The sequence below is a fragment of the Lipotes vexillifer genome, unplaced genomic scaffold (genome assembly GCF_000442215.2).
Source record: "Lipotes vexillifer unplaced genomic scaffold, Lipotes_vexillifer_v1.1 scaffold806, whole genome shotgun sequence".
Taxonomy (NCBI): Eukaryota; Metazoa; Chordata; class Mammalia; order Artiodactyla; family Lipotidae; genus Lipotes; species Lipotes vexillifer.
This window is the reverse complement of record NW_006783439.1, coordinates 500,078-525,049: the sequence shown is the minus strand read 5'-3', so window position 1 is coordinate 525,049 and position 24,972 is coordinate 500,078. Positions and strand designations below refer to the sequence as shown.

General features: G+C 36.1%; 1 protein-coding gene across 2 annotated transcripts in view; it reads right to left on the bottom strand.

Annotated features, from left to right (window-relative positions):
- Window positions 1-24,972, bottom strand: part of AGTPBP1 (ATP/GTP binding carboxypeptidase 1) — a 171,944-nt gene that overhangs the window by 51,230 nt on the left and 95,742 nt on the right. For both annotated transcript variants that reach the window (XM_007456113.1, XM_007456114.1), the window contains 4 exons: window positions 23,204-23,916; window positions 14,394-14,477; window positions 13,206-13,292; window positions 12,972-13,120 (listed from right to left, as the gene is read on the bottom strand). In XM_007456113.1, the coding sequence (XP_007456175.1) occupies window positions 12,972-13,120; window positions 13,206-13,292; window positions 14,394-14,477; window positions 23,204-23,916 (1,033 nt within the window). The remainder of the gene's footprint in view (window positions 1-12,971; window positions 13,121-13,205; window positions 13,293-14,393; window positions 14,478-23,203; window positions 23,917-24,972) is intronic.

Genomic DNA, 24,972 nt, shown 5'->3' with positions numbered 1-24,972 from the left:
GGGGGGGCCGAGGAGGGGGAGGGAATGACGGATTACAACAGATATATCAGTAGTATATAGTGGTATAAATTCTCATATACAAATTTACAAATAAGATCATTCATTGTGAGAAAACTAAGAAAACTAATATTTAATAGAATCACCTAAAAATTCTCCAAGAAAAGGGCAACTTGTGAAACAAAAGAAACTATAATTCTGCTCTTTTTTGAGGGACACTGACAAAGAACAAGACCTCTATTGGGCACATCTGCTAGAAGAACCAACATTTAAATACTCCCCCAAGCAGCATGTCCCAATGGGGAAAAAATTTTTTTTTACAATTTCCTAATTAATATTATTTCCTGACTTCAATCATGCATGGCAATTAAATAAATTCTTCCAGCTGAAGATGCTTCCACTGCAAATATCTTCAGTCATCATTACCATCCCTGAAGTGAATTCAATATGAATCTCATGACAATTAACATTAACTACATAGCTGGTTATCATTTCTTAAAATGTTGAATTCTAATTTACTAAAATATTGGTCTCTCCCTTCTTCTAACTCTATTGATGTTCAGACAAACCAAGATTTGCTGTATGTTGCATTACCCTAACAAATCTAATAGTAGAGTTCATTTGAAACTTACGTCTACCTAACAACTCTGTCTACAGCTTCTACCAACCTCCTAGTTAAATACTTACAAGTATAGGAAAATAAAAGACTCACAACAGACAACTTCTTGTCAGAATCTGGGAGGAATCTCTACTAAACTTAAGACAGATGGAGCAGGACTGAAAGAAATCCAGTACAGAATATGCCTCACAATCTATTTTCATATATACATATTTTGGTTTCCCACATCTAAAAGAAATGTTGTACTATACCTTGTAGGCCCTTAAAGAATAACACATAAAGAAAATAAAGAACAGCAAAAATAGAAAACATTAAAAAAGTATCAATTATAAAAAGAATTTTAAATAGGTTAAAATCACATTTTAAAAGGCAAGGGTCGAACAAAATGCAACCTCTATTTACAAAAACAATCAGCAAAGATGTATCAAACAAATTCAAATCAATATAATATAAAAATACAATTCTGGGCAAAAGATACTGAATGGAATGAATGTGACTATTTTCTACTGTTAATGGGTATACACAAAAGGAACAGGAAAAGTTATAAATGTCTATGTGCCAAATGATACAGCATTAAAATAGAAAAAAAAATGTATATATTTTAAATACCTCATTTTAAATGAGGCATTGACAGAAACATAATAGAAGTGAAAGACTGTTGGGTTTTCTTAAGCCTTGGGCAAGTAGACAAGATAAAAAATAAAAAGGATACAGAAAACGGAATAAACAAATTTATAACAATAAACTTAACAATGTACGTTAAATTATGTTGCCAACAAAGAATACATATTTTCCAAGAACCTGTGAACACTAAAACTGATCAGATATTAAGCCATAAAAATTATTTCAAATCATAAATTTCACATCTATGAACAAAACTGATTAAAATTTGAATGCAATGAGAAAAATTATAGCCAAAATAATTTAACCAACTAAAAATATAACAAACCCTTTTCTAAATAATTCTTGGGCCAAAAGGGATACCAAAACCAAACACAATTAGAAGTCATCTAGAAAATTACAGGGAGGTCTTAGTATCAAAATCTGGTGGGGAGGGGATACAGAATTAAGTTGTAATCGAGAACAAATCCCAAACCTAAATGCTTGCAGGAGACTTCCCAACATGGCAGAGTAGAAAGACCCTGAGCTCACCTCCTCTCAGGGGCACACCAAAATCACAACTATCTGCAGAACCACCTATGAAAAAGACTAGAACCTACCAGAAAAGATCTTCTACAACTAAAGATATAAAGAAGAACCAAAAAGAGACGGGTAGGAGGGGGAGAGTCATGGTATAGTCAAGACACATGCCCCTCAGTGGGCAATCCACAAACAGGAGAATACAATTGCAGAGGTTCTCCCCAGGGAGCAAGGGGTCTAAGCCCCACATGAGGCTCCCTAGCCCAGGAGTCCTGTGCCAGGAAACAAGCCTTGAGAATGTTTGGCTTTGAAGGCTAGCAGGGCTTAAATTCAGGGGGGCTGGATGGCTGTGGGAAACAGACTCTACTCCTAAAGGACACACACAAAATCTCACACATTCCAGGGCCCAGGGAAAAAGAAGTAATTTGAAAGGAGCCTGGGTCAGACCTAACTGCTGATCTTGAGAAGTCTCCCAGAGAGGAAAGAGGCAACTGGAGCTCACCCTAAGGACACAGACACTGGGGGTTGCCATCTTTGGGTGCTCGTTCTATCAGACACTGGTGCTGGCAAGTATCACTGTGGAATCCTCCCTCTAGCTTATTAGCCCCAGGACCCCAGGACTCAACAGCCTGTAGTCACCAGTTCTGCGACACCTGAGGCCAAGCAACTAACTGGGCCAAGACATACCCCCACCCACCAACAGGCAGGCTGCCTTAAGAGCCCCTGAACAGACAGCTGCCCCAGACACGGCTTTTCCCACCAGAGGGCCCAGGACCTGGCCCCACACACCAGTGTGCAGGCACTAGATCTGGGACCCCAAGGGCCCTACAGGCAGAGATTCCAAGACCCAACTCCACCTACCAGCAGGAAGCTGACACTGGCCTCAGGACCAGCCTCACATACCACTGGACAGGCACCAGCCCCAGGACCCAGTGGGCCCAGCCCCTGCCCCAAAACAAGCCTACTCTAGCCTCAAGACCAGTCTCACCCACGAGTGGGCACTCACCAGCCCCAGGACAACCTCAGCCCTGAAGCCTGCCAGGGCAGGACCCATCCCAACCACTAGCAGGCCAGCACCAGACCTGGGACAGTTGGGCCCTAGTCCCACCTACCAGAAAGCCAAGACAAGTTTCAGGACACCCCAAACCCTGCAGTCAGCTGTATCAGGAACCAGCCCCACCCTCCAGTGGTCTGACACCAGCTCTGGGACCCCTGGGCCCTCTAGCCAGACCCCAGGACCCAGCTCTGCTGGACAGTAAGGCCAAAACCAGCTCCAAGACCTGGCTTCAGCCACCAGTAAGTCAGCACTGGCCCCAGGATCTCCTGGACCCCAGCTCTGTCCACCAGTGAGCCAGCACTAGCCCTAAGGCCCCCTGGGCTTCCACAACCAGCCACCTCACGACCCAGCCCTACCAATCAGTGGCTGGCAGCCTCCACACAAGGCAGGGCTTGGCAACCAACCAGACCAGGGGCCAGCCACACCTACCAGTCCACCCACAGTGGTCAGCCCACCACAATAGAAGGACCCCAAAAGCCCATATAGGAGGCACCACTAGAGCACACAGTTCTAGTGACCAGAGAGAAGTACACAGCTGGGGCGCATAGAACATCTCCTACTAAAGGGTACTTTTCTAAGGTCAGGAAACATAACCAACATACCAGATACATAAAAACAGAAACAGCAACTTAGGCAAAATAAGTTGACAGAGGAACACGTTTCAAATGAAGGAATAAGATAAAACCCCAAAAGAAGAACAAAGTGAAGTAAATATAGGCAATCTACCCAAGAAAGAGTTCAAGGTAATGATCATAAGGATGATGAAAGAACTCAGGAGAAGTAAAGATGCACAGGGCAGGAAATTATAAGTTTTTAACAAAGAGTTGGAAAATATAAAGAACAACCAAACTGAGATGAAGAACACAATAAATAAAACAAAAATTACACTATAAGGAATCAATAGAAGACTAAATGATACACAGGAAAAGGATCAACAACCTGGAAGACAAGAATAGTGGAAATCACTGATGCTGAACAGAAAAAAGAATAAAAAGAAATAAGGACAGTCAGAGACCTCTGGGGCTCTGTACAGGAACATTGAGCATACTAGGATTCACATTATAGGGATCCCAAAAGGAAGAGACAAAGGAGCAAATAACACATTTGAAGAAATAACCACTGAAAATTTCCCTAACCTGTGAAAGAATACAGACATCCCAGTGCAGAAAGCACAGAGTCCCAAACAGGATCAACCAAAAGAGGACCACACCAAGAAACAATGTTATTAAAATGGCAAAAAACATTTTAAAAGGAGAGAATATTAAAAGGAGCAAGGAAAAAGCACTAATTTACATAAAAGGGAACTCCCATAAGACTATCAGCTGACTTTTCAGCAGAAACTCTGCAGGCCAGAATGGAGTGGCATGATATATTTAAAATGATGAAAGGGAAAAACCTACAATCAAGAATATTCTACCTGGCAAGGCTCTCATTCTGATTTGATGGAGAGATCAAATGTTTTGCAGACAAGCAAAAGCTAAAAGAGTTCAGTACCAACAAACCAGCTTTACAAGAAATGTTAAAAGGACTTCTCTAAGTGAAAAAGAAAAGGCTACAACTAGGAACATGAAAATTATGAAAGGAAAAAGCTCATCAGTAAAGGCAAACATACAGTAAAGGTAGTAAAACAACATATACAGAGCTAGTAGGAAGGTTAAAAGACAAAAGCAGTAAAATAAGCTATATCCACAATAAGCAGTTAAGGAAGACACAAAACAAACAGATGTCAAATATATATGATATCGAAAATGGTAATTGTGAGGAAAGAAGAGTACAAATACATGGTTGTTACAATGCATTTGAAATTAAGAGATCAACAACCTAAAATAATCATGTATATAAATATAGATTGCTACATATAAACCTCATGGTAACAACAAAACAAAAATCTATAATAGATACATACACAAAAGAAAAAGGAATCCAAACATAACACTAAAGATAGTCATCAGATCATAGGGGAAGAGAACAAAAAAAAAGACCTACAAAAACAGCTCAAAAACAATTAACACAGTGGCAGTAAGTACATAAGTATCAATAATTACTTTAAATATAAATGTAATAAATGCTCTAATCAAAAGACAGAGAGCAGCTGAATGGATGCAAAAACAAGACCTGTAATATATGCTGTCTACAAGAGACTCACTTCATATCCAAAGACACAAACAGATTGAAAGTGAGGAGATGGAAAAAGGTATTCCATGCAAATGGAAATTAAAAGAAAGCCAGGGTAGCAATACCTGTATGAGACAAAATAGATTTTAAAACAAAGACTGTGACAAGAGACAAAGAAGGATATCATATAATGATCAGGGGATCAATCCAAGAAGAAAATATAACAATTACAAATATATATGCATCCAACATAGGAGCACCTAAACACAAAGAGCAAATATTAACAGACATAAAGGGAGAAATCAACTATAACACAATATTAGTAGTGGACATTAACATCCACTTACATCAATGGACAGATCATCCAGACAGAAAATCAATAAGGTAACACTACCCTTAAATGACACATTAGAGCAGATGGACTTAATAGATATATATAGAACACTCTGTCCAAAAGCAGCAGATAACACACTCTTTTCAAGTGCATATGGAACGTTCTACAGGACAGATCACACGCTAGGCCACAAAACAGGCCTCGGTAAATTTAAGAAAGTTGAAATAATATCAAGCATCTTTTTTGACCACAATGCCATGAGACTACAAAAAAAAAAAACCTGCCAAAAACACAAACACATGGAGGCTAAACACTATGCTCCTAAACAACCAATGGATCACTGAAGAAAAAAAAAACCTGGAGACAAATGAAAACAAAAACACAATAAATCCAAAATCTATACAACGCAACACAAGCACTTCTAATAGGGAATTTTAAAGCGATACAGCTTACCTAAGGAAACAAGAAAAATCTCAAATAAACAACCTAACTTTAAACCAAAAAACAAACAAAAAAACACCCTAACCTTACACCTAAAGGAAAAAGAACAAACAAAATCCAAAGTTAGTAGAAGGAAAGAAATCATAAAGATCAAGAATTAATAAAATAGAGACTAAAAAAAACAACAGAAAATATCAGTGAAACTAAAAGCTGGTTCTTTGAAAAAATAAACAAAATTGATAAACTTTTAGCCAGACTCATTGAGAAAAAAAGAGGGCCCAAATCAATAAAAATCAGAAATAAAAAGGGAGAATTTATAAGCAACACCACAGAAATAAAAAGAATCATAAGAGATATGCCAGTAAAATGTACAAACTAGAAGAAATGGACAAATTCCAGAAATGTACAATCTCCCAAGATTGAACCAAGAAGGAATAGAAAGCATAAACAGAGCAATTACCCATAACGAAATTGAATCAGTAATTTAAAAACTCCCAAAAAACAAAAGTCCTGGACCAGATAGCTTCACAGATGAATTCCACCAAACATTTAGAGAAGAGCTAACACCTATCCTTCTCAAACTATTCTAAAAAGTTGCTGAGGAAGGAATACTTCTGAAATCATTCTATGAGGCTAGCATCACCCTGACACCAAAATCAGACAAAGAGATCACAAAATAAGAAAATTACAAGCTAATATCACTGATGAACATAGACTCAATAATCCTCAACAAAGTATTAGCAAACTGAATCCAACAATATGTTAAAAGGAGACCATACACCATTATCAAGTGGGATTTATTGCAGGGATGCAAGGATGGTTCGATATCCACAAATCAATCAATGTGATACACCACATTGACAAACTGAAGAATAAAAACAATATGATCATCTCAAAAGATGCAGAAAAAGCTTTTGACAAATTTCAACATCCACTTATGATAAAATCTCTACATGAAGTGGGTACAGAGGGAACAGACCTCAACATAATAAAGCCCATATATTATTAGCCCACAGCTAACATCTTACTCAATGATGAAAAGCTGAAAGCATTTCCTCTAAGATCAGAAACAAGACAAGGATGCCCACTCTCCTCACTTTTATTCAATATAGTATTAGAAGTCCTAGCCACAGCTTTCAGATAACAAAGAGTAATAAAAGGAATCCAAATTGGAAAACAGAAAGTAAAACTGTCATTGTTTGCAAATGACATGACATTATATATAGAAAATCCTAAAGATGCCACCAAAAAACGACTAGAGCTCTTCAATGAATTCAGTAAAGTTGCAGGATTCAAAATTAATATATAGAAGTCTGTTGCATTTCTATACACTAACAACGAACTGTCAGAAAGAGAAATTAAGGAAACAATTCCATGTACCAATGCATCAAAACAGAATAAAATACCTAGGAATAAACCTACCTAAGGAGGTAAAAGACCTGTACTCAAAAAACAAAAGGACACTGATGAAACTGAAGAAGACACAGATGGAGAGACACATCATGTTCATGGATTGGAAGAATCAGTATTGTTAAAATAACCATACTACCCAAGGCAATCTACAGATTTAACGCAATCCCTATCAAAATACCAATGGCATTGTTCACAGAACTGGGACAAATAAATTTAAAATTTGTATGGAAACATAAAAGACCCTGAATAGCCAAAACAATCTTGAAAGAGAAGAACAAGCTGGAGGTACCACACTCCCTGACTTCACACTACACTACAAAGCTTCAGTAATCAAAACAGTATGGTACTGGCACAAACATGGATACACAGATCAATGGAACAGACCGGGAGCCCCAAAATAAGCATGCACCCCAATATTCATATTATTTACAATAGCCAAGATATGGAAGCAACCTAACTGCCCATGAACAGATGAATGGATAAAGAAGATGTGGTGTATACACACACACACACACACACACACACACACACACACACACACACAAATGGAATACTACTCAGCCATAAAAAAAAAAGAATAAAATTTGCCATTTACAACAACATGGATGGACTAGGAGGGTATTATGCTCAGTGAAATAAGCCAGACAGAGAAAGACAAATACTGTATTTTATCATGTATATGTGGAATATAAAAAATAAAACAAACTAGTGAACACAAAAAGAAACAGAATCACAGATATTGTGAACAAACAAACTAGGTTACCAGTGGGGAGAGGGGAGGTGGGAGGGGCAAGATAGGGGCAGGGGATTAAGAGGTACAAAGTGCTATGTATAAAACAATTAAGCATCAAGGATATTGTACAACACAGGGATCAGAATCAATATTTTTAAAAACTATAAATGGATTATAATTTATAAAAATTTTGAATCACTATGCTGTACACCTAAAATTAATATAATATTGTAAATCAACCATACCTCAATTTAAAAAAAACCCTAAATGCTTGATCATCAAACGAAAATAAACTTAAATAAATTTAAGCAAATAAACCAGAAGTTAGAAAGAGAAAAAATATCAACCTGCAGGGAAGACAAGGGCGAAATTAATAAATTAAAAAAAAAAAAACTTTTAAAGGAAATAATGAATAAAACTAAGAGCCAGGTTTTTACAATAGTATAATAAAACAAATTACGTTTTATGCACACACACACAAAAAGGAAAGCAAACAAGGGGATATGCAAGTACACATACTACAGATATTGCATACAACTCTCTGCTAGTGAATTCTGAAAATCTAAATGTCACCTGTGTAAGAAAAAATAAATCATCAAGACTGCCTCAGTAAAAAATAGAAAACTAGACTATATGGAGTCACATAAAACTGAAGAAGTTATCCAGATGCTCCCTCTCCCCCCAAAAAGGGGCACAGAATCAGACTACTTTAGAGGTGCATTATTTCCAAGTTTCATGAAAACATATAAATGCTATTTAAACTGCTCCAGAACACTGGGTAGGGAAATAAAAGTGTTCAATGTTAGCATTAGCCTGCTTCCAAAACTATAAAAAGATAGTCCTCCAGTCAGGAAATTGCTTTGTCTAACTTATGACCAATGATATAAACACCTTTAAACAAAATACTAACAAATGCAAAATATTTGTATTAAAGATTAACTCACAGGGCAAAACAGACTAATTTCTGAAACTCAAGGATGGTTTACTAATAGAAACATTATTAAATAATTATAATACAGCACATTAACAGCTCACAGCATTATATGGTCACACTGATAAATGCAAAAAGTGAAATAAAATATTTCTGATTTTTAAAAATTCGGTAAAAATAGCAATTCTTTAGTATAAGAAAGAATATGTATCCCAAAACGAGCTGACATACATAACATAAATACTAGCAGGATTTCCCTGGCGGTCCAGCAGGTTAAGACTTCACGCTCCCAATGCAGGAGGCACGGGTGCGATCCCTGGTCGGGGAACTAAGACCCCGCATGCCGCGGGGCACCTCCACACCCAACCTCCCCACCCACACAATACACACACACACACACACACACACACACACACACACACACACACAGCACTCACACTAAATTCAAAATCAAACAAGGATGCCCAAAGTCTCCTTTTAGTTTAAACAATCTCAAAGTTCCAGTCAAGCAATGAAACATATACGATATAACTAGGGATAAGGAGAAATTCTAGGGACCTACCAAGAAAATTCAAAATATCAACTGAGAAACTATGAGAACTAATAAGAAACTAAGGAGTCTGATTTTCAAGTAAACATATAAAAATCCTTAGCTTTCTTAATTATAAATAATAACAAGCTTGAAAATAGGGAGAAGTACTCTTTCACAACAGAAAAAAGAAATACATAAAATACTTAAGAATGAAGGTATACTTAAGAAATATATGGAACTTACAAAAAGAAAACTAAAAAATTTAGGTGAGAACATAAAAAACTTGAGTAAACAAATACACCATGTTCCTAAGTGGCAAGATCGAATACAATATAAGAAATCCAATTTCTCCCACATTATAAGTTTAATGCAATGGAAATTTGGGGCACTTGATAAAATTACTCAGAATGATATTCAGAATAAACTATTCAGGAAAAATAAAGTTAGAAAAAGTTGTTAAACTGTTTTTGAAAAAGACTACAGGATGTTAAACTATATTATAAAGTCAAAATAATTTAAAAAACAAAATGGTTCTAGAGCAACAATGATGTTACACAAGACTGAAAGGTCAGAATAATCAAAATCAAGTGGTGCTAGAGCAACACACAGCCCCCAAACAAATGCTAGTATATTGTGAAGGCCACAGCTTGCCAGAGTTGTGGTGTTTCAAACCAAAAGGGATACACAGTATAACTAACAGGTCAGAATAATTCCACCCAAATTCAGAAAGTCAGAAATTATGAATAAGCAATAGTGTGATACCTTAAACCAGTTTCTAATCTGTTTTTTTCTAAACTGACCATTTTCTATAACAATTATAACAGGGCAACAATGTACAATGTCTTCTGAGTGATGTTCCCTATCTTGTTTTTACTAGTGGGTCAGGAATACAGTTGCAAATGAGTTACAAATGTAAACGTCCGACAACTCAATGAATTCATCAACAACAGTTTAAAACTCTTTTGAGAAAGAATTAGTTCCGCTAAAGCTGCTTAACTACAAACGATAGGATTACGTTAGATCCCAATTCACAGAATATAACAAAATAAATCCTGCATGGATGAAGTTAAATATAAACACTAAAATCATACTATCAAATGCACTTCAAAGAAGCTGACCCATTTTCCCTAGGCTTCACCAACATAAGTTCATTTCCTTTGAGAAATTCTACTTGGAGGAATTTATGGCAAAGCAATAATCAGAAACATACACACAAAAAAATAATTAAGCATATCTATTGCAACACAGCTCCTAATTTTGAAATGTTGAAAAAGACAAATTCTCATCAATCTGTTATCATTTAAATAATTATTGTACATCACTCAACAGAATACTATACAAACATTAGTAATGATGTTGCTGAAAATATGTAATGACACAGGGAAATGTTTTTACAATATGTTGTGTAGTTTAAAAATATAGTTTACAAATGAGTTTTCATATTGTGATTCCAAATCTATAAAAGGGTAAAATTTAATTTTAAAATTATGTGAATGTGAATAAGTTTAAGGATGACTAACAAAATGCTAAACAGCGGATTTTTTTCTTCTCTTCATTTCTTAGAGATTCTTCTCTAAAGTGTATTTCCTTTACCAAATTCCCTAATTTGGACAGTGGATCCCATAAGATCCACTGTTCTTAATCAGAAAAAAAACAAAAAAAAAAACAAAAAAAACCACACATTTACAGCTGGCAGACAAAGAAATTCCACTTCTGTGAATGTGTAACTAAACTATTATACACACAAATATTTAGTACAATGTTTATCTCAGTAGTATTTAAAATAGAAAATAATTAGAAACAACTTAAATTGTAATAGGTTCACTAAACATTGTAGTCATTTCATGATATAAGTCAAACCATAATGCTGTACACTTTAAAGTTATACAGTGCTGTAGGGTCGGTTATATCTCAATAAAACTGGAAGGGAAAAAAAAACAAGTCCAACAAAAGAATGTTTGGATAAATGAGTTACAGAACTTCCATAGGATGTCCATTAAACTCTGCTTCAGATGGATATTTAATAACCAGAAAAATCCTGACAACATAAATATAATGGTTGGTTAAAATACAGACTATGAAACTGCATGGGTTGTGAGCATTATTTTTTTAAATAAATACATAACTATATGCATGGAAAAATCACATACTGCATTATTTTAAAAGCTGGAAAGAAACAACAAACATTAAAGTAAGTTTCTCGGGCTACCCTGGTGGCACAGTGGTTAAGAATCCGCCTGCCAATGCAGGGGACATGGGTGCCAGCCCTGATCCAGGAAGATCCCACATGCCACAGAGCAACTAAGCCTGTGTGTCACAACTACTGAGCCTGCACTCTAGAGCCCACGTGCCACAACTACTGAAGCCCATGTGCCTAGAGCCCGTGCTCTGCAACAAGAGAAGCCACTGCAATAAGAAGCCCGTGCACCACAACGAAGAGTAGCCCCTGCTCACCGAAATAAGACCCAACGCAGCCATAAATAAATAAATAAATAAATAAATAAATAAATAAATAAAATTTATAAAAAATAAACAAAATAAGTTTCTCTGGATGATGTACTGTTGATGGTTTTAATTTTCTTAACAACACTGTGTTTTCCAAATTCTCCACAAAGTGGGTTTGGAAAGGATGATATACATACAAAAATACCCAAAGGGCAGGAGAAACTTAAAAACTAAAGCAGCCATCTGTCTCATTGTTTTGATTTAGTTTTACAGAATTTTATTCATTTTAAATTTAAAATGACACTAAAGGAAAAAATTATCAAACAGAAGTATAGTTTTTTTTTAATACAGAAGTACCACTCCAAAATGTGTGCTTTTAAGTGTAAAAATTAAAATACTTTAATGAAGCTTAAAGTAGTTAGGTACTATTTTATAAAAGTGAATAGATAAATACAGTTAGTAAAAATGCCATCTACCTATAGCACTAGTTTTTGAAACCCTGGCTTTGGTATTCCAGTACAGCTATGTAACATGTAACCATGAGAGGAAATCTGGTGAAGAGAACATGGAACCTTTCTGCAACTTCTATAATACTTTAACTTTTTATGAATCTATTCAAAATAAACAGTAAAGAAGAGACTGCTTTATGTAATTCTCTTCTGGATGAACAGACTTTATTAAAAACTTGATTTTAAGCAGCATACATAATAAATCTTTATAGTTGTATTCAATTTGGATGAAATCAACCTCACTTATTACATTTGTTTGTTTGTTTTATTTTGTTTTGTTTTTTGCGGTATGCAGACCTCTCACTGTTGTGGCCACTCCCGTTGTGGAGCACAGGCTCCGGACGCGCAGGCTCAGCAGCCATGGCTCACGGGCCCAGCCACTCCGTGGCATGTGGGATCTTCCCGGACAGGGGCACGAACCCATGTCCCCTGCATCGGCAGGCGGACTCTCAACCACTGCGCCACCAGGGAAGCCCCACTTATTACATTTTAAAGGGCTTGCTTTTATAAGGGTAACTCTTTTCACCAACAAAGCAAAGCTTAGTTTATGTCAAATCTTGCATAAATATCTGAATTTTGAAAACTAGAAAAAACAAAAGAACACTGAAACTTTTAAAAAACATTAGTAATTTTTTAAAAACTTCTATCCTTCAGTTACAATGCCTGCATGCCCTCTAAATTGGGAAAGAAAACTTTCTGTCTTACCATAATTAAATTGACTGTTGGACTTTTCACAGTTAATGATGTTGAACCTATAAGCAATGCTTGGTCGCATTCCACTGACTTCAAAGTAAAACCACTGATGATAATGATTACTATTTATATCTGAGTTCAGAATAAGGTCATATTCATTTCTGAAAACAGAAAATAAACAAATTTGATGAAAATTAGGAAAATAATCTGTGCACATACAAAATGGGAAAATTCTTAATGACTTACTTTCTAATTTGAATTACTTTGCGCAGATTCCCAGATTCAAATTTGGAGTTAAACTTCAAAATATCTCCTTCTTCTGGAGTGCTATAACTAAATGAAATTTTAAAGTAAGAATAATAAAATACATTGCATTTAAACAACTGAGCAAAAAATAAAACTACACTACAGATTAAAAATACACCATTATTGCTGCCTCACCCTCCTCATTATTTTTAAACCAAAGAACAAAACCAACACAAGCAAAATACAAACTTCGGCTAATATTTATAGACAAAACAATTATAATTACGAGTAGAGATTTGTTCCCACATTTATAGTCAGTGTTAATCACAAAATTTTAGAAATAACTAAGAAGTTATGAATAAGATAGATTTGTTTTTCATTTTTGAGAATATTATTTCAAATTCAGTCATTAGCTCTGACATAACTTTACCCTAACTCTCTAACAAAAATCTTTTTAATATGTTTTATTTCTTCCAAATGAGACTACTGAAATATGAAACTTCCCCAAAATATTAGAATGTTGAGGGAGAGGGAAAACCCACGTGCAGGCTGATTAAATTTCTTATTTGATAAATAGTAGTCACCTTCATCATTTTTCATTTTCACTTATTCACTTATATTTGAACCATAAAATACAATGGTACCAGTGATAATCCTAAATTGGAAGTGATGTTAAAACATCAAGGATCACAAACAAATGGCTTCAAAGGTCAGGCAAGTAACTTAAAGGACTGAAGCAGATTGTAAGCAGTAAGAGACAAAAGAGAGAAGTGGGGACTGTGGAGAGGTAGGAAGCATATGTTCCTTCTAAAGGGGATGGTAATTTGTTGTCCTACGGAAATGAAGGCTCAGTATTACAGGACAAAATTGCAGCATTCATGTGGTATCTCCACTCTCTTAAGTGGAGGTAATTTCAGTTTTTAAAAACAAAGCATCAGTTTGTGACCTTTCCCTTATTAAAACCATTAAAAGCCCACCTAAGATCAAATAAAAGCTTGCGATATATTCAATTTAAGTAAATAAACATGATTTACATTACCATTACATCTCTGCTAAAAGATCAAAACGTAGTGAGGGTTAACTAGGTGGAAGTTAACTCTATTTTTTTGTCTTTTAAAAGAACACTGAAATTTTACAGTAGGAATAAAACCAATAAAAGTAAAACAAAGAAACAAAAAGCATACTTACTTTGGGTTATCTAAGTCATATACCACTCGATCTATTATATCACTCTGATGTATTAGCCTCTCAATATCTTGGGCAATTTTTGTCCTGAAATCATAAAAAAGAAGTTTGACCAAAATTCATTATTATCTCCCAAGTAAGTTTTGGATAAAAAAGTATAAAATGATAAAAATATTTCTTAAAATAAAAATGATCACTCCTCTACATATTTTGTGTACAAAAAAAAAATCAATTCATAACAAGACAAAAAACAGTATTTTAAAAGTCTGAGTTACAGAAAATAACTAGCTACAAGGCCAATAGTTTTCGAAAAATAAAATCTTGAATGTCTATTATGCTTTTCTACATAGAAATTCTTAATCTAGCAGTTACGCAGTTAAGCATAATTTATTAATTTTTATTTTACAAAAAATAACTCATCATTCACAAAGCAGTATATCAAGAAATAAACCCAGTATCAAAGGATTATGATATAAATCCTTGATTTAGAGTCAATGTCGTAATTTTCAAAAGTCAAATTCTTTCTAAAGAAACAAACTTTTAAAAAGCTATTAATTATAATAATAACAAATCCAAAATTTATATCAACCAGATCTCCAACAATGAAAGAGATGGCACTTACATACGTACCATAGCAAAAAACACAAGTGTTCAAGTATGGTGAATGACTAAATACATCCATTTGTCAAAATAATTTATTAAACCTTAAGGTTGATATCTACCACAAATGTGCAAAAAATTAATACATACAAAAGTTTGGGGCCTTACTTAAGGAAAATGGTATTAAAAGGCTGATATAGCTTTTGAACTGAGCATTTTTGTAGCTCAGTTCTACAGCAATGTTCTGTAATGTAAAACAAGGTAAAAAAGCTCGACACCTACAGGGCCAGCAGGTGATGTACCTGAGGAGACCTGTGGAAAATTGGGGAACGCAGGCTCTGTCTAAAAACAACTGAATGTTGCCAGGTAGGAAACAGAGGTTAAGGATGTCATACAAATTTTCCGAGAAACAGCAGAAACTTGGATCTCTGTGTGGGATCTCTCAAATGTTAAATGTTGGCATTCAGTTAAAAAACAAAAACAAAAACCTCTGCAAGTGAAGCTAAAATCACGAGCAAGTTGAATATGGCCTACAGGCCACTGGTTTTCAACCTCTGACACTGCATTTTAGGAGATATAACTCCCCATTTATATTAAATTTAGATTAGACCTAAAACTAATACCTAAGGGAAATCTTGCCCTGCCCTCAGACCTCATTAATAAAGAGGACAATTAGCCTTTTATTCATACATTTGTGTTAAGCAGCACAGCTTTCATAAAAGACATCAATCCTTCGTTACTTTACCTCAGCTGCCTATTAAAATATATGGCTCTCTAGTCAAAACAAAACAATAAATATTTTCTAGGTACCCTTGGGGACTATAACCTCAAACTTTTTGACATTCATCATCAAAGGCTTGGCTCAGAAGAAAATAATTTGTGCAAGGCAGTCTGAAAAATTTGCAGCCCATTCAGTCTAGTAAATACTCAAAAGTTCACATGATATGTGGCCAACACCAAAATTGTACTTTTGTTAGGTTTCAACCAATACAGAACAACATTATGAGAAACAATTTAGTACACCTCATTGCTATATTTACTCAACCATCAGGATATTATGCGATATGTTGTTCATTACATAAGTGTTCTCTGAGGACCCGTAGAAGATATTCTTCCTGAGTATGGTATAACCACACATATATGATCACTATGTATGAATGCCTAACAGGACAGGCTCATGACGTAGACCAGGCTGACTCTTGGCTCTGTCATTTGTTAGCAGTGTTACCTTGGATAAGTTCCTCAAGAATGCTAAGTGTCAGCACAGTCTTCCATAAAACAGGAGAAATAATTGCAATTTCCTCATAGAGCTGTTATACCATTAAATGACATAATTTATAAGCATATACACACGCATACAAAGTGCTTTTTACTTATTTCTGTGTCTGGCCCGTAAAAACCACCCAATATAAAAGTTTTCTGCTAGTGTTGCTCCTACTAACACTTCTATTATCTCCATTCCAGAAGTACATGAACCATTCTAAACGTGATATAAAGAAATCCAAGGTTTTGCTTTCCGTATTTTGCTTTTGCCACAATTCCTTCACCTAGGTTTTTAATTTTAAATTTCTTAACAGGTAATATATTGACCTGGTACAAAAATCAAATATTACATAAAAGTATAAAATGAAGACTCTCACTTTCAACACAACCCACACTGTTCATTTATCCAGTTAACTACTTTTATTACTTTCCTTCTGCAAGCACCTTGATTATTCTATTTAATAATACATCTTGTAGCTCTTTCTATCAGTGTACAGAGATCTTTTTGTTTTTTAATCATTGCAAAGTATTCATAGAATGGATATACCATAATTTATTTAACTAGTCTCTGACCGATGGGCATTTGAGTTGCTTCCAATCTCAAAACAATGCTACAATGAAAAACTTTGAACATAGATGTGCAAATTACATGTGTATATGTACATATATATCGTATATATATATATATCATAAATTTTCAGATGTGGGATTAATGTGTCAAAGGAATTTAATTTTGATAGACTCTGTCAGACTGCCCTCTACAAGAGGTATTATCAATTGAAAATCCCACTATCAATGTATGTGAGAGCCTGTTTCTCCACAGCCTCATCAATAGAATATACTGTCAAGCTTCTACATTTTAGCCAATTTTTGATATGTGGGAAATGATATCTCAGTACATTTTAATTTGCATGTTGGGATGGGGGGAGGGAGGTCCACGAGGGAGGGGATACATATGTACATAGAGCTGATTCACTTCGTTGCACAGCAGAAACTAACATAACATTGTAAAGCAATTATACTCCAGTTAAAAAAAAAAAATGTCTCTTACTTTGAAAAATGCTGAACATATTTCTGGGGTTAAGAGTCACCGCGTTTCTTTGCCATTTTTTTCATTTTATTTTGCTGAAAGTATTTTCGCAAAATACCTTAAATGCTTTTTTAAAACAAGGTAACATGAATTATATTTTATAATAAAATATCTATTATTATAAAATACAGCCAGGCAATTTTTCTAAAACACACAGAAAAACAATGCGAAGAAAATCAAAATGCTAATTTTATGTAATATGAATACAAGGAAAATACACCAAAAAATGCTAAGCACACTTTAAACTCAGATGCTTCATTTTAATTTTTGATCCAACTTAAACCAAAATATGGATTTCAAGTAATCATCATTATGTATTTACAATAATTTTTTTTAAATGTCAGTGCATTATCCACATTGAGATATGAATCTTATAACGGATTTTTCCCCTTCCAAATGAGGTGAAGAGATTTTTAATGAAATTTTATTCATTTATTGTACTTTCTTTTAAAAAGATCAGTGATTACATACAAGAAAGATTATCACAAAGTAGAAATTCAAAATGGCAAAAATATATTTTCACTGAATAATTTTAAGGGATCTAATGCTTCCTTTTCTGAAAATGATAAAATAGTAAACCCTCATCAATTCTGACATCATTTACAATGTTACTGCACTCAGATAGGGACTGAGCTAAAAGTTGACATTTACAAAATGTTTATCATTTGCTCAAAAAATAAGTTTCAGAAGATGAGGCAAATAAGATAAACAAACTAGAATCAATATCCTCAATATATTTCAAAAAAAAGGAAGCACTTCTGAGTATTTTAGTAATACCTATTACCTGGCCCATATTTGATATTTTATTACAAATACAGAACCATAAAGCCTTCAGACTACCTAGCTACAGGGGTCAGCAACTTTTCCTATATAGGGTCAGACAGTAAATAGTTTAGGATTTGCAAGGCACATGGTCTCTGTCACTACTATTTAACCTTGCCACTCTGGTGAAAAAACAGCCATAGGTGGTACATAAACAAATAGGACTGGCTGTGTTCCAATAAAACTTTATTTATGGACACAAACATGAATTTCATATAATTTTAATGTGTTACAAAATATTATTTTTCTTTGGATATTTTTGAGCCATTTAAACATATAAAAACCATTCTTCGCTGGTGGGCTGAACATAAATAGGCAGTAAGCTGTATGTGACTTGTGGGCCATAGTTTGCTATCCCTGGTCTAGATGAATTATCAAACTTTCTTGATCGTGACCTTCAAGAAATACATTTAAAAAATCACAACCCTACATACACACACACGCACGCAAGCGCACACACACATACACACACACACAGCTGAAACAAAAAGTTTATAAAACAATACCTGGCTGCACTAGGTGTGACACACTGTTATTTTCTCTTTCAATACTGGCTACTAATGGACATCAACCCACGGTTTCAAAAAACAGTGATCTGCTTTTAGTTAAGAAAATTGGTATCTGGAGAAATAAAGTTATTTGCTCAAATATACACACACAGAGTCAGTGGGAGAGCCCAGTCTAGAATCCATGTGTTTCGACTTGCTTTTCAGAGTATCCTGACCTGCCAAAACGCCTCACCATGCCACATGGCCTCAGCACTCTCAAGTCCAATTGTCCAAGTATTGCCACTACAGGCATTTGTTCTTCCAGTCTCAAATTAATGTCACCTGAAGGAACAAATAATTCTGAAGTTTTCTACCCGTTATTCAAAAATGATGGGAGAAAAGAAGCTTTAACACATTGCATCTCCCTGCATCAGGATGACACTGCCCACCACAAATTCCACATAAATACTTGACAAATATTTGCAGAGTACATAAAATAAGGAGAAAAAGAGTAACAACCCTCAAATGAGAGTACTGCTGCCTAGTATGTATTGATAATTCAGAAACATTTTAAGTATATATTTCTTGCATTAGTTATATCTAAAGCAATTAACATTACTGGGGAAAGTCCTACACATCTAAATAAACTGTTTGGTTTCATTGACATAGTTATATTCCTGCCTCACATCAAATATCTGACACCCATGGAAATTTTGACAAATGATATGAAAATGGAAATTATGACAAATAAGATGAAAGGTGTTCTTTGCAACACTCACAGTCACACAAAATATATAATGATGCAGCAAAAAAGACTAGCAAAGGTTAGATTACTTCATAATTTCTGACTTATTTCTGTTGTAACAAATCAGAAGGCACAAAAATATTTTTATCAAGGTGATGAAAATCAGTGGGGTAAGAAATCTTTGAAAGTTCCAGGAGAAATAGATCATCTAACCCTCCAAGGTGTTTTACGGTCCTACTTTTCTCATTGTAAATTTTCCAGAGTGGATGCAGGAAACCGGGTTGTAAATCATTGGGTTTTCTGTGTTTTCATTTCCTTGAGCTCAATCTCCTATGCACTTTAACTTGCACCAACACACCCAACTTTAAAACACATATCCCAACTCTGAGTGACCTTTTTTATCATTTATCATGCTGTTTAGTTTCAAAATTATATTTTAAAGCTTTGGTTTGAATAACATAACAAACTCCGTGGTACATTACCCTGTGTAGAGAGGCAACAGAAAAAGTCCATTACTTCAGGAAAAAAATCTGAAGGTGGCCTAATATACTCAAGAGGTCGAACTCCTAATCTGTTGATTAGATGAGTAAAGCAATTGCAATGTCTGTGTTTCAGGAATGAGGTGAAAGAATTCACCATAAATATGAAGAAAGAGAGGAGGACTGAGAAGAGCCACAGTAATTCCAGTCGGTATAAACTTCTCCTCTACCAGGAAAGGCACAGTCCTGGGGAGACAGCAAGTAGACTATGGGACTGTGGGTGGAATAATCCTCTCTTAAAGACCCAGCCAGGCAATGACAAAGCCCAACACTAGAAAAAGCTGCTCAAAGAGGACAAGGCCACCAGAGTTGAGGGTGTAGCTCCCCACCTGCAGCACAGACATTTTGAAAACCCACAGAGTAGGTATAACAACTATTCGTGGCCATGATACATTTATTTGCAGTACAGCTACACTTAATTAAAACAAGTTTCTTTACTTATCAATATCAATAAACGTATCAACTGAAAAGGTGATCTAATGTTAATCAGAGGCTCTGCTTAGCAGGAATTTATGTCTTTTATTAGCACAAATGGGTAAAATACTTAAATAAGAATCTTGACTGAGAAAAACTTTCATAACAAAGTCCATGAGGGGAAATAAGAAGGATCCTTGGTAGTTAAATTAAGGCTGAGAATCAGAGACCTATATAATAGTTATAGCCCAATTGCACAATCTTCCTTCCTTCTAATCTTACTTCAGATATTATAGGCTAATAAGGAAAATTAAAACTTTCAGACTGAGGCAATTTAATGAGGAAACTTGCTCTCAGCATTTAAAGAACACTTAAAGTTCAGGAAGTGCTTTCTGTAGCCAAGATGACATCTTTGACTTTCAGGAGATAGAGAGGCTAAGCGGTGATGATGAAAAGGAGAAAAATCTAGCTGCTGACTGATTCTGACTCATGCCAGGCATGTCAGTTCAGGTCCTTCAAAAAGCAAATGCCAGACACAATCACAATCTCTTGCAGCCAACTGTGCAAGAGATCTATTAGGGGAAACACATGTGAAAAACAAAGGGGAGAGGGAGCAGTAGTTAGGCGTGAAAGGCCTTAAGGTCTGTCCAAAAAGCAGATTTTACCTCTGGGAAGGGAGACAACACTGAGTAGGAGAGCCTCACACTGCAGTGCAGCTCTGCAAAAGTCTCGACCATGCCAACAAGAAGCCACAGAGCAAAGACTGCCTATGATCAGATCCCCGCATTGGTCAGGAATGGCTCAGCTCTAGTACCACCATCATGGTCAGCCAATGGCTGAAGCAATGCAGGGAGGACATGGTCTCAGCAATAATACTGCAAGGGATCTCCAAAATACAGTGGCTGAAGGCTGGGGGCAACCAAAAGCCTCACAGCAGGTTCTCTCAGGAAGGTAGAGATGAGAAACTCATTGCCATGGCTGCCACAGCCCACCCTTGTGCTGCATGGATCCACTTCTCCACCCATCTTTGGAGAGCAGCTGCTCCACAGTTCCTGTGGGCCTCTACTAAGGAGACACTTAGAAGAAAAACATGAGCAGGACAAATGCTGTCCCCATCCATCACTGCAATTATTCTCAGGGCTGCAACTCATCTCCATCCTCTGATATCTATCAAAATTCCCTTCTGTCTCACCTATCACACCTCTGCAGGTCTTGGTAGCTGATGTGATTAAGTGACCCAAACATTCCTTAGGTGTCTGAGACCCTGGAAATCATATCATCCTCATTCCAGGGTGGCCATCATGTGTCCACTCACACTTAAAGTTAGTGGATCACTTGAGTGCCATCCATAGTCAACCTGCTGCCATTGTGTAGAAGCAATCCTACCTCCTTTAGCTGATCTGGGTCCTGTCTGCTGGTCCTAGACACAAGAGACTAAAGTAAATCACTGGCAACCACAGCTTGCAGTCAAACTGTACCCTTGCTATGTCCCCTGTGGAAAGACTACACCCACTTTGGGACTAGGACTACTAACGCTGCAGAGCTCAGAGGTGCAGGGACACACGCCTGCACAAAGTTCCCCAGCGGGACACTGTGAGCTACAGTAAGCAGGACTATTTCTGTTTCCACCTCCTGCTTCCCAGACCCATTAGTCTTTCTACTGGGGATACAGAACCAAATGGAAGTTTCTAACTTAGTGCCTATACTGCATCCTGTAAGACTGCAGCCCATCCTTGCAGAGTATTTCCTCTGAGTTGGAGCTTCATCTGTGCCTTCTGAAGGCCACTCCAGCACTCCAAGAGGCCCGTCGCCTCTGGGTGATGCAGTCTGTGATACAACCGGTGGATGACAAGGCAAAGGCCCACCCCACGTCCCAGCAAAGTCAGTCCCTTGTTCTGATGCTATGTTGTATGTGATTCCATACCTATGGATCAAGGAGTCAACTGGTAGCATTAAACATATACTAAGTTGCCAAGTAAAAAATGATTAATTATATTATATACTAAATATAAAAAATAAATAAGACACAGGTGTTGCCTTAAAGGAGCTCAAAGTCTAAAGAGGATCAAATATGCACAGTAATGTCTTCCTTCATCATTACATACCATACTCATAGCAAGAACATATAAATGTTCTTAAGTACTGGTAAGCCACCATCACAAACCCTTAATCATAATCTCTGAAAATAGTCAAGTTGCACCAAAAATGTATTTATGTGCCCAATATTCACTAGTTGACAACAGATAATACTAACCATAATTTTTAAAATTAATTGGCAATATTTAATAAGTTCAGTCCTATGAATCCCAAATTTTTATATTGTATATTTCCAATTCCAAATTTTACAACAAAATAATGCTGCCCATATTGCTATTTTTAGATTATATACCTAAATCAAGTTCAAATAATAATTAAATTACTAAATTAATATATAACTAATATAATATTTTTTCAAAGATTACTAAACAATCGTTTTATATTTTCAGAATCATTCTAAATAGAAAATTTCTAAATTGTACAATGGTCAGGTTTATTATGCTGGCTTCTTCTGAATAGGTAATGAACTTAGAAAATAAAGTAAACCCATACAGACAATTTCAAAACAATGCAAAATTTCCAAAGCAGGATAAAAAATGACACTAACTTTATTTTTTTTCTTTTGATAGGCAAGAAGTAGATTTATTACTACAGGATGCTTGTGAGGGATACAAGCGGGCAGGTGAGGGGGCTCTGCCAACACTAACTTTAATCAAGAGTAATTTTCTTCCTAAATACCCAAAGCAGTTTTTTTCAGCATGCTCCATATTTTGACAATGATCTTGTTTATGAGGAAGAGGAAATCTGCAACTCACCTTTGTACACCGTAAGGCCTTTCCAAAATAGGCTCTTTGAATGGAGGAGGAATGTGACCAAAATAATCAGGATAAGCCACCTCTGAATATTCTGGGACAGACTTTGTACTTTTCACAATCTCAATATAAAGATCTGAATCATGGAGTGTTGGTCCACCAGGAACTTCAACTAATGCTTGTTCCGCTGACGCAGTAGACTCAGTGTCTTCATCATCCTCAGTTTCGACTCCAGTACAGCAAAGCTTGCCTAGCTGAACAGTTCTTCCCTCAAACAGAACATTCCCACAAGTAGCCACGTGTGAACATGCGTTAGCGCATGTAAGGGCAGTGACAGGGAGACTGTAGCCCTTCATTCCTGCAGTAAAACCCGGGGCTGTTCGAGAAGGAATATTCCGCAACGTAATTCGGTCCAAGGCCTTCACAATATCATTGTTTAAGCCATGGCCCGATGAAATAGTTCTATTTTGATCACCTAGCTGCTGTTGTAATGTTCTGTCATTATCTTTAATGTCTTCTTTTGCCAGATCCGCACAGGCTGGTTTCTTATTATCTTCATCTCCTTTAGGAGACACAGTCGCCTTCATTACAACTCCTTTTCTTAAATTGCTGGAATTCCCAGACGCTTCCTCTCCTGCCGTGGGAACAACAATAGGACCACGCACTTTTCCCTCAAATACAAAAGCTTTTGGTTCTCTGGAGATTAAATCATAGTCCTTTGAAAATAAAAAATAAGTTTAATCTTTTATATGTGAAGATTTACATGTATTAACAAAACTAAGATCATATTCATTTTATATGCTGATTCAGAAACCTAACATTTGAAAATTTTAAAGATGGATAAAACAGGGTATATTTTAATTTTGCCAATAAAAGACGAAATGTTTAACCAGCACAAAATTCATTATACTTATTTTACTTTTTCTATTATAAAAATAGTGCCTATATATTACAAATATGAGAAATTTTAGAAAAGTATAGAGACATTAAAATCATCTAAAATCTATTAAAGGAAACAGAACAGCTAAATTGTTATTCACTAATTCAACAGATATTTAGAGTGTTTGTTTTGTGCCAAGCAGTTTCAGGCACTTAAGACCCACCAGTTAAAAAAACAAACAAACAAAAAAAACAACTCTTCCCTTTTGCAGCTTATATTCTTCTACAGAAGGAGGGGAGAGGACTGTCAATAGAAAAGGTAATAAACATGATACAAATACATTTTATGGAATGTTAGACGGTAAAGTGTTAAAGCAAAAGAAGAGGGGGAAAGGGGTATATGGACTGGGTGTGCCAGGGGGAGGAGAGGTGGGTGGCAATATTAATGCCATTGATTAGGGAAGGCTCACTGAGCAGATATAAGCAAAGACAGAGAGGGCTGCCGGTTCCCAGACCCCTGAGTGGGAGAAGGCCTGGCGTGGTCAGAGAACAGCAAGGAGGTTAGGATGGCTGGAACAGACGGACCAAGATGAAGTCCAAGAGGTAAAGAGGACCAGATACTGTAGGGCCTTGCAGACTATTGTAAGAATTTTGCTTTTTACTCTGAATGAGACTCGGAGCCAATGGAGGGCTCTGAGAAGATGAGTGCCATGACATGACGTATTTGGGGAAGGGGGTGGGGGGAAAAGACAAAAACCAAAACTGTAGTGCAGGCTTCTTAACCACGGCATTTAGGCATTTGGGGCTACGTAATTCTTTTTTGTTTAGTTTGGTTCTTTTCTGGGGAGGAGGAGCGGGGTGGCGGTGGGGGGGGGGGGGGGTAAGGGAAGCAG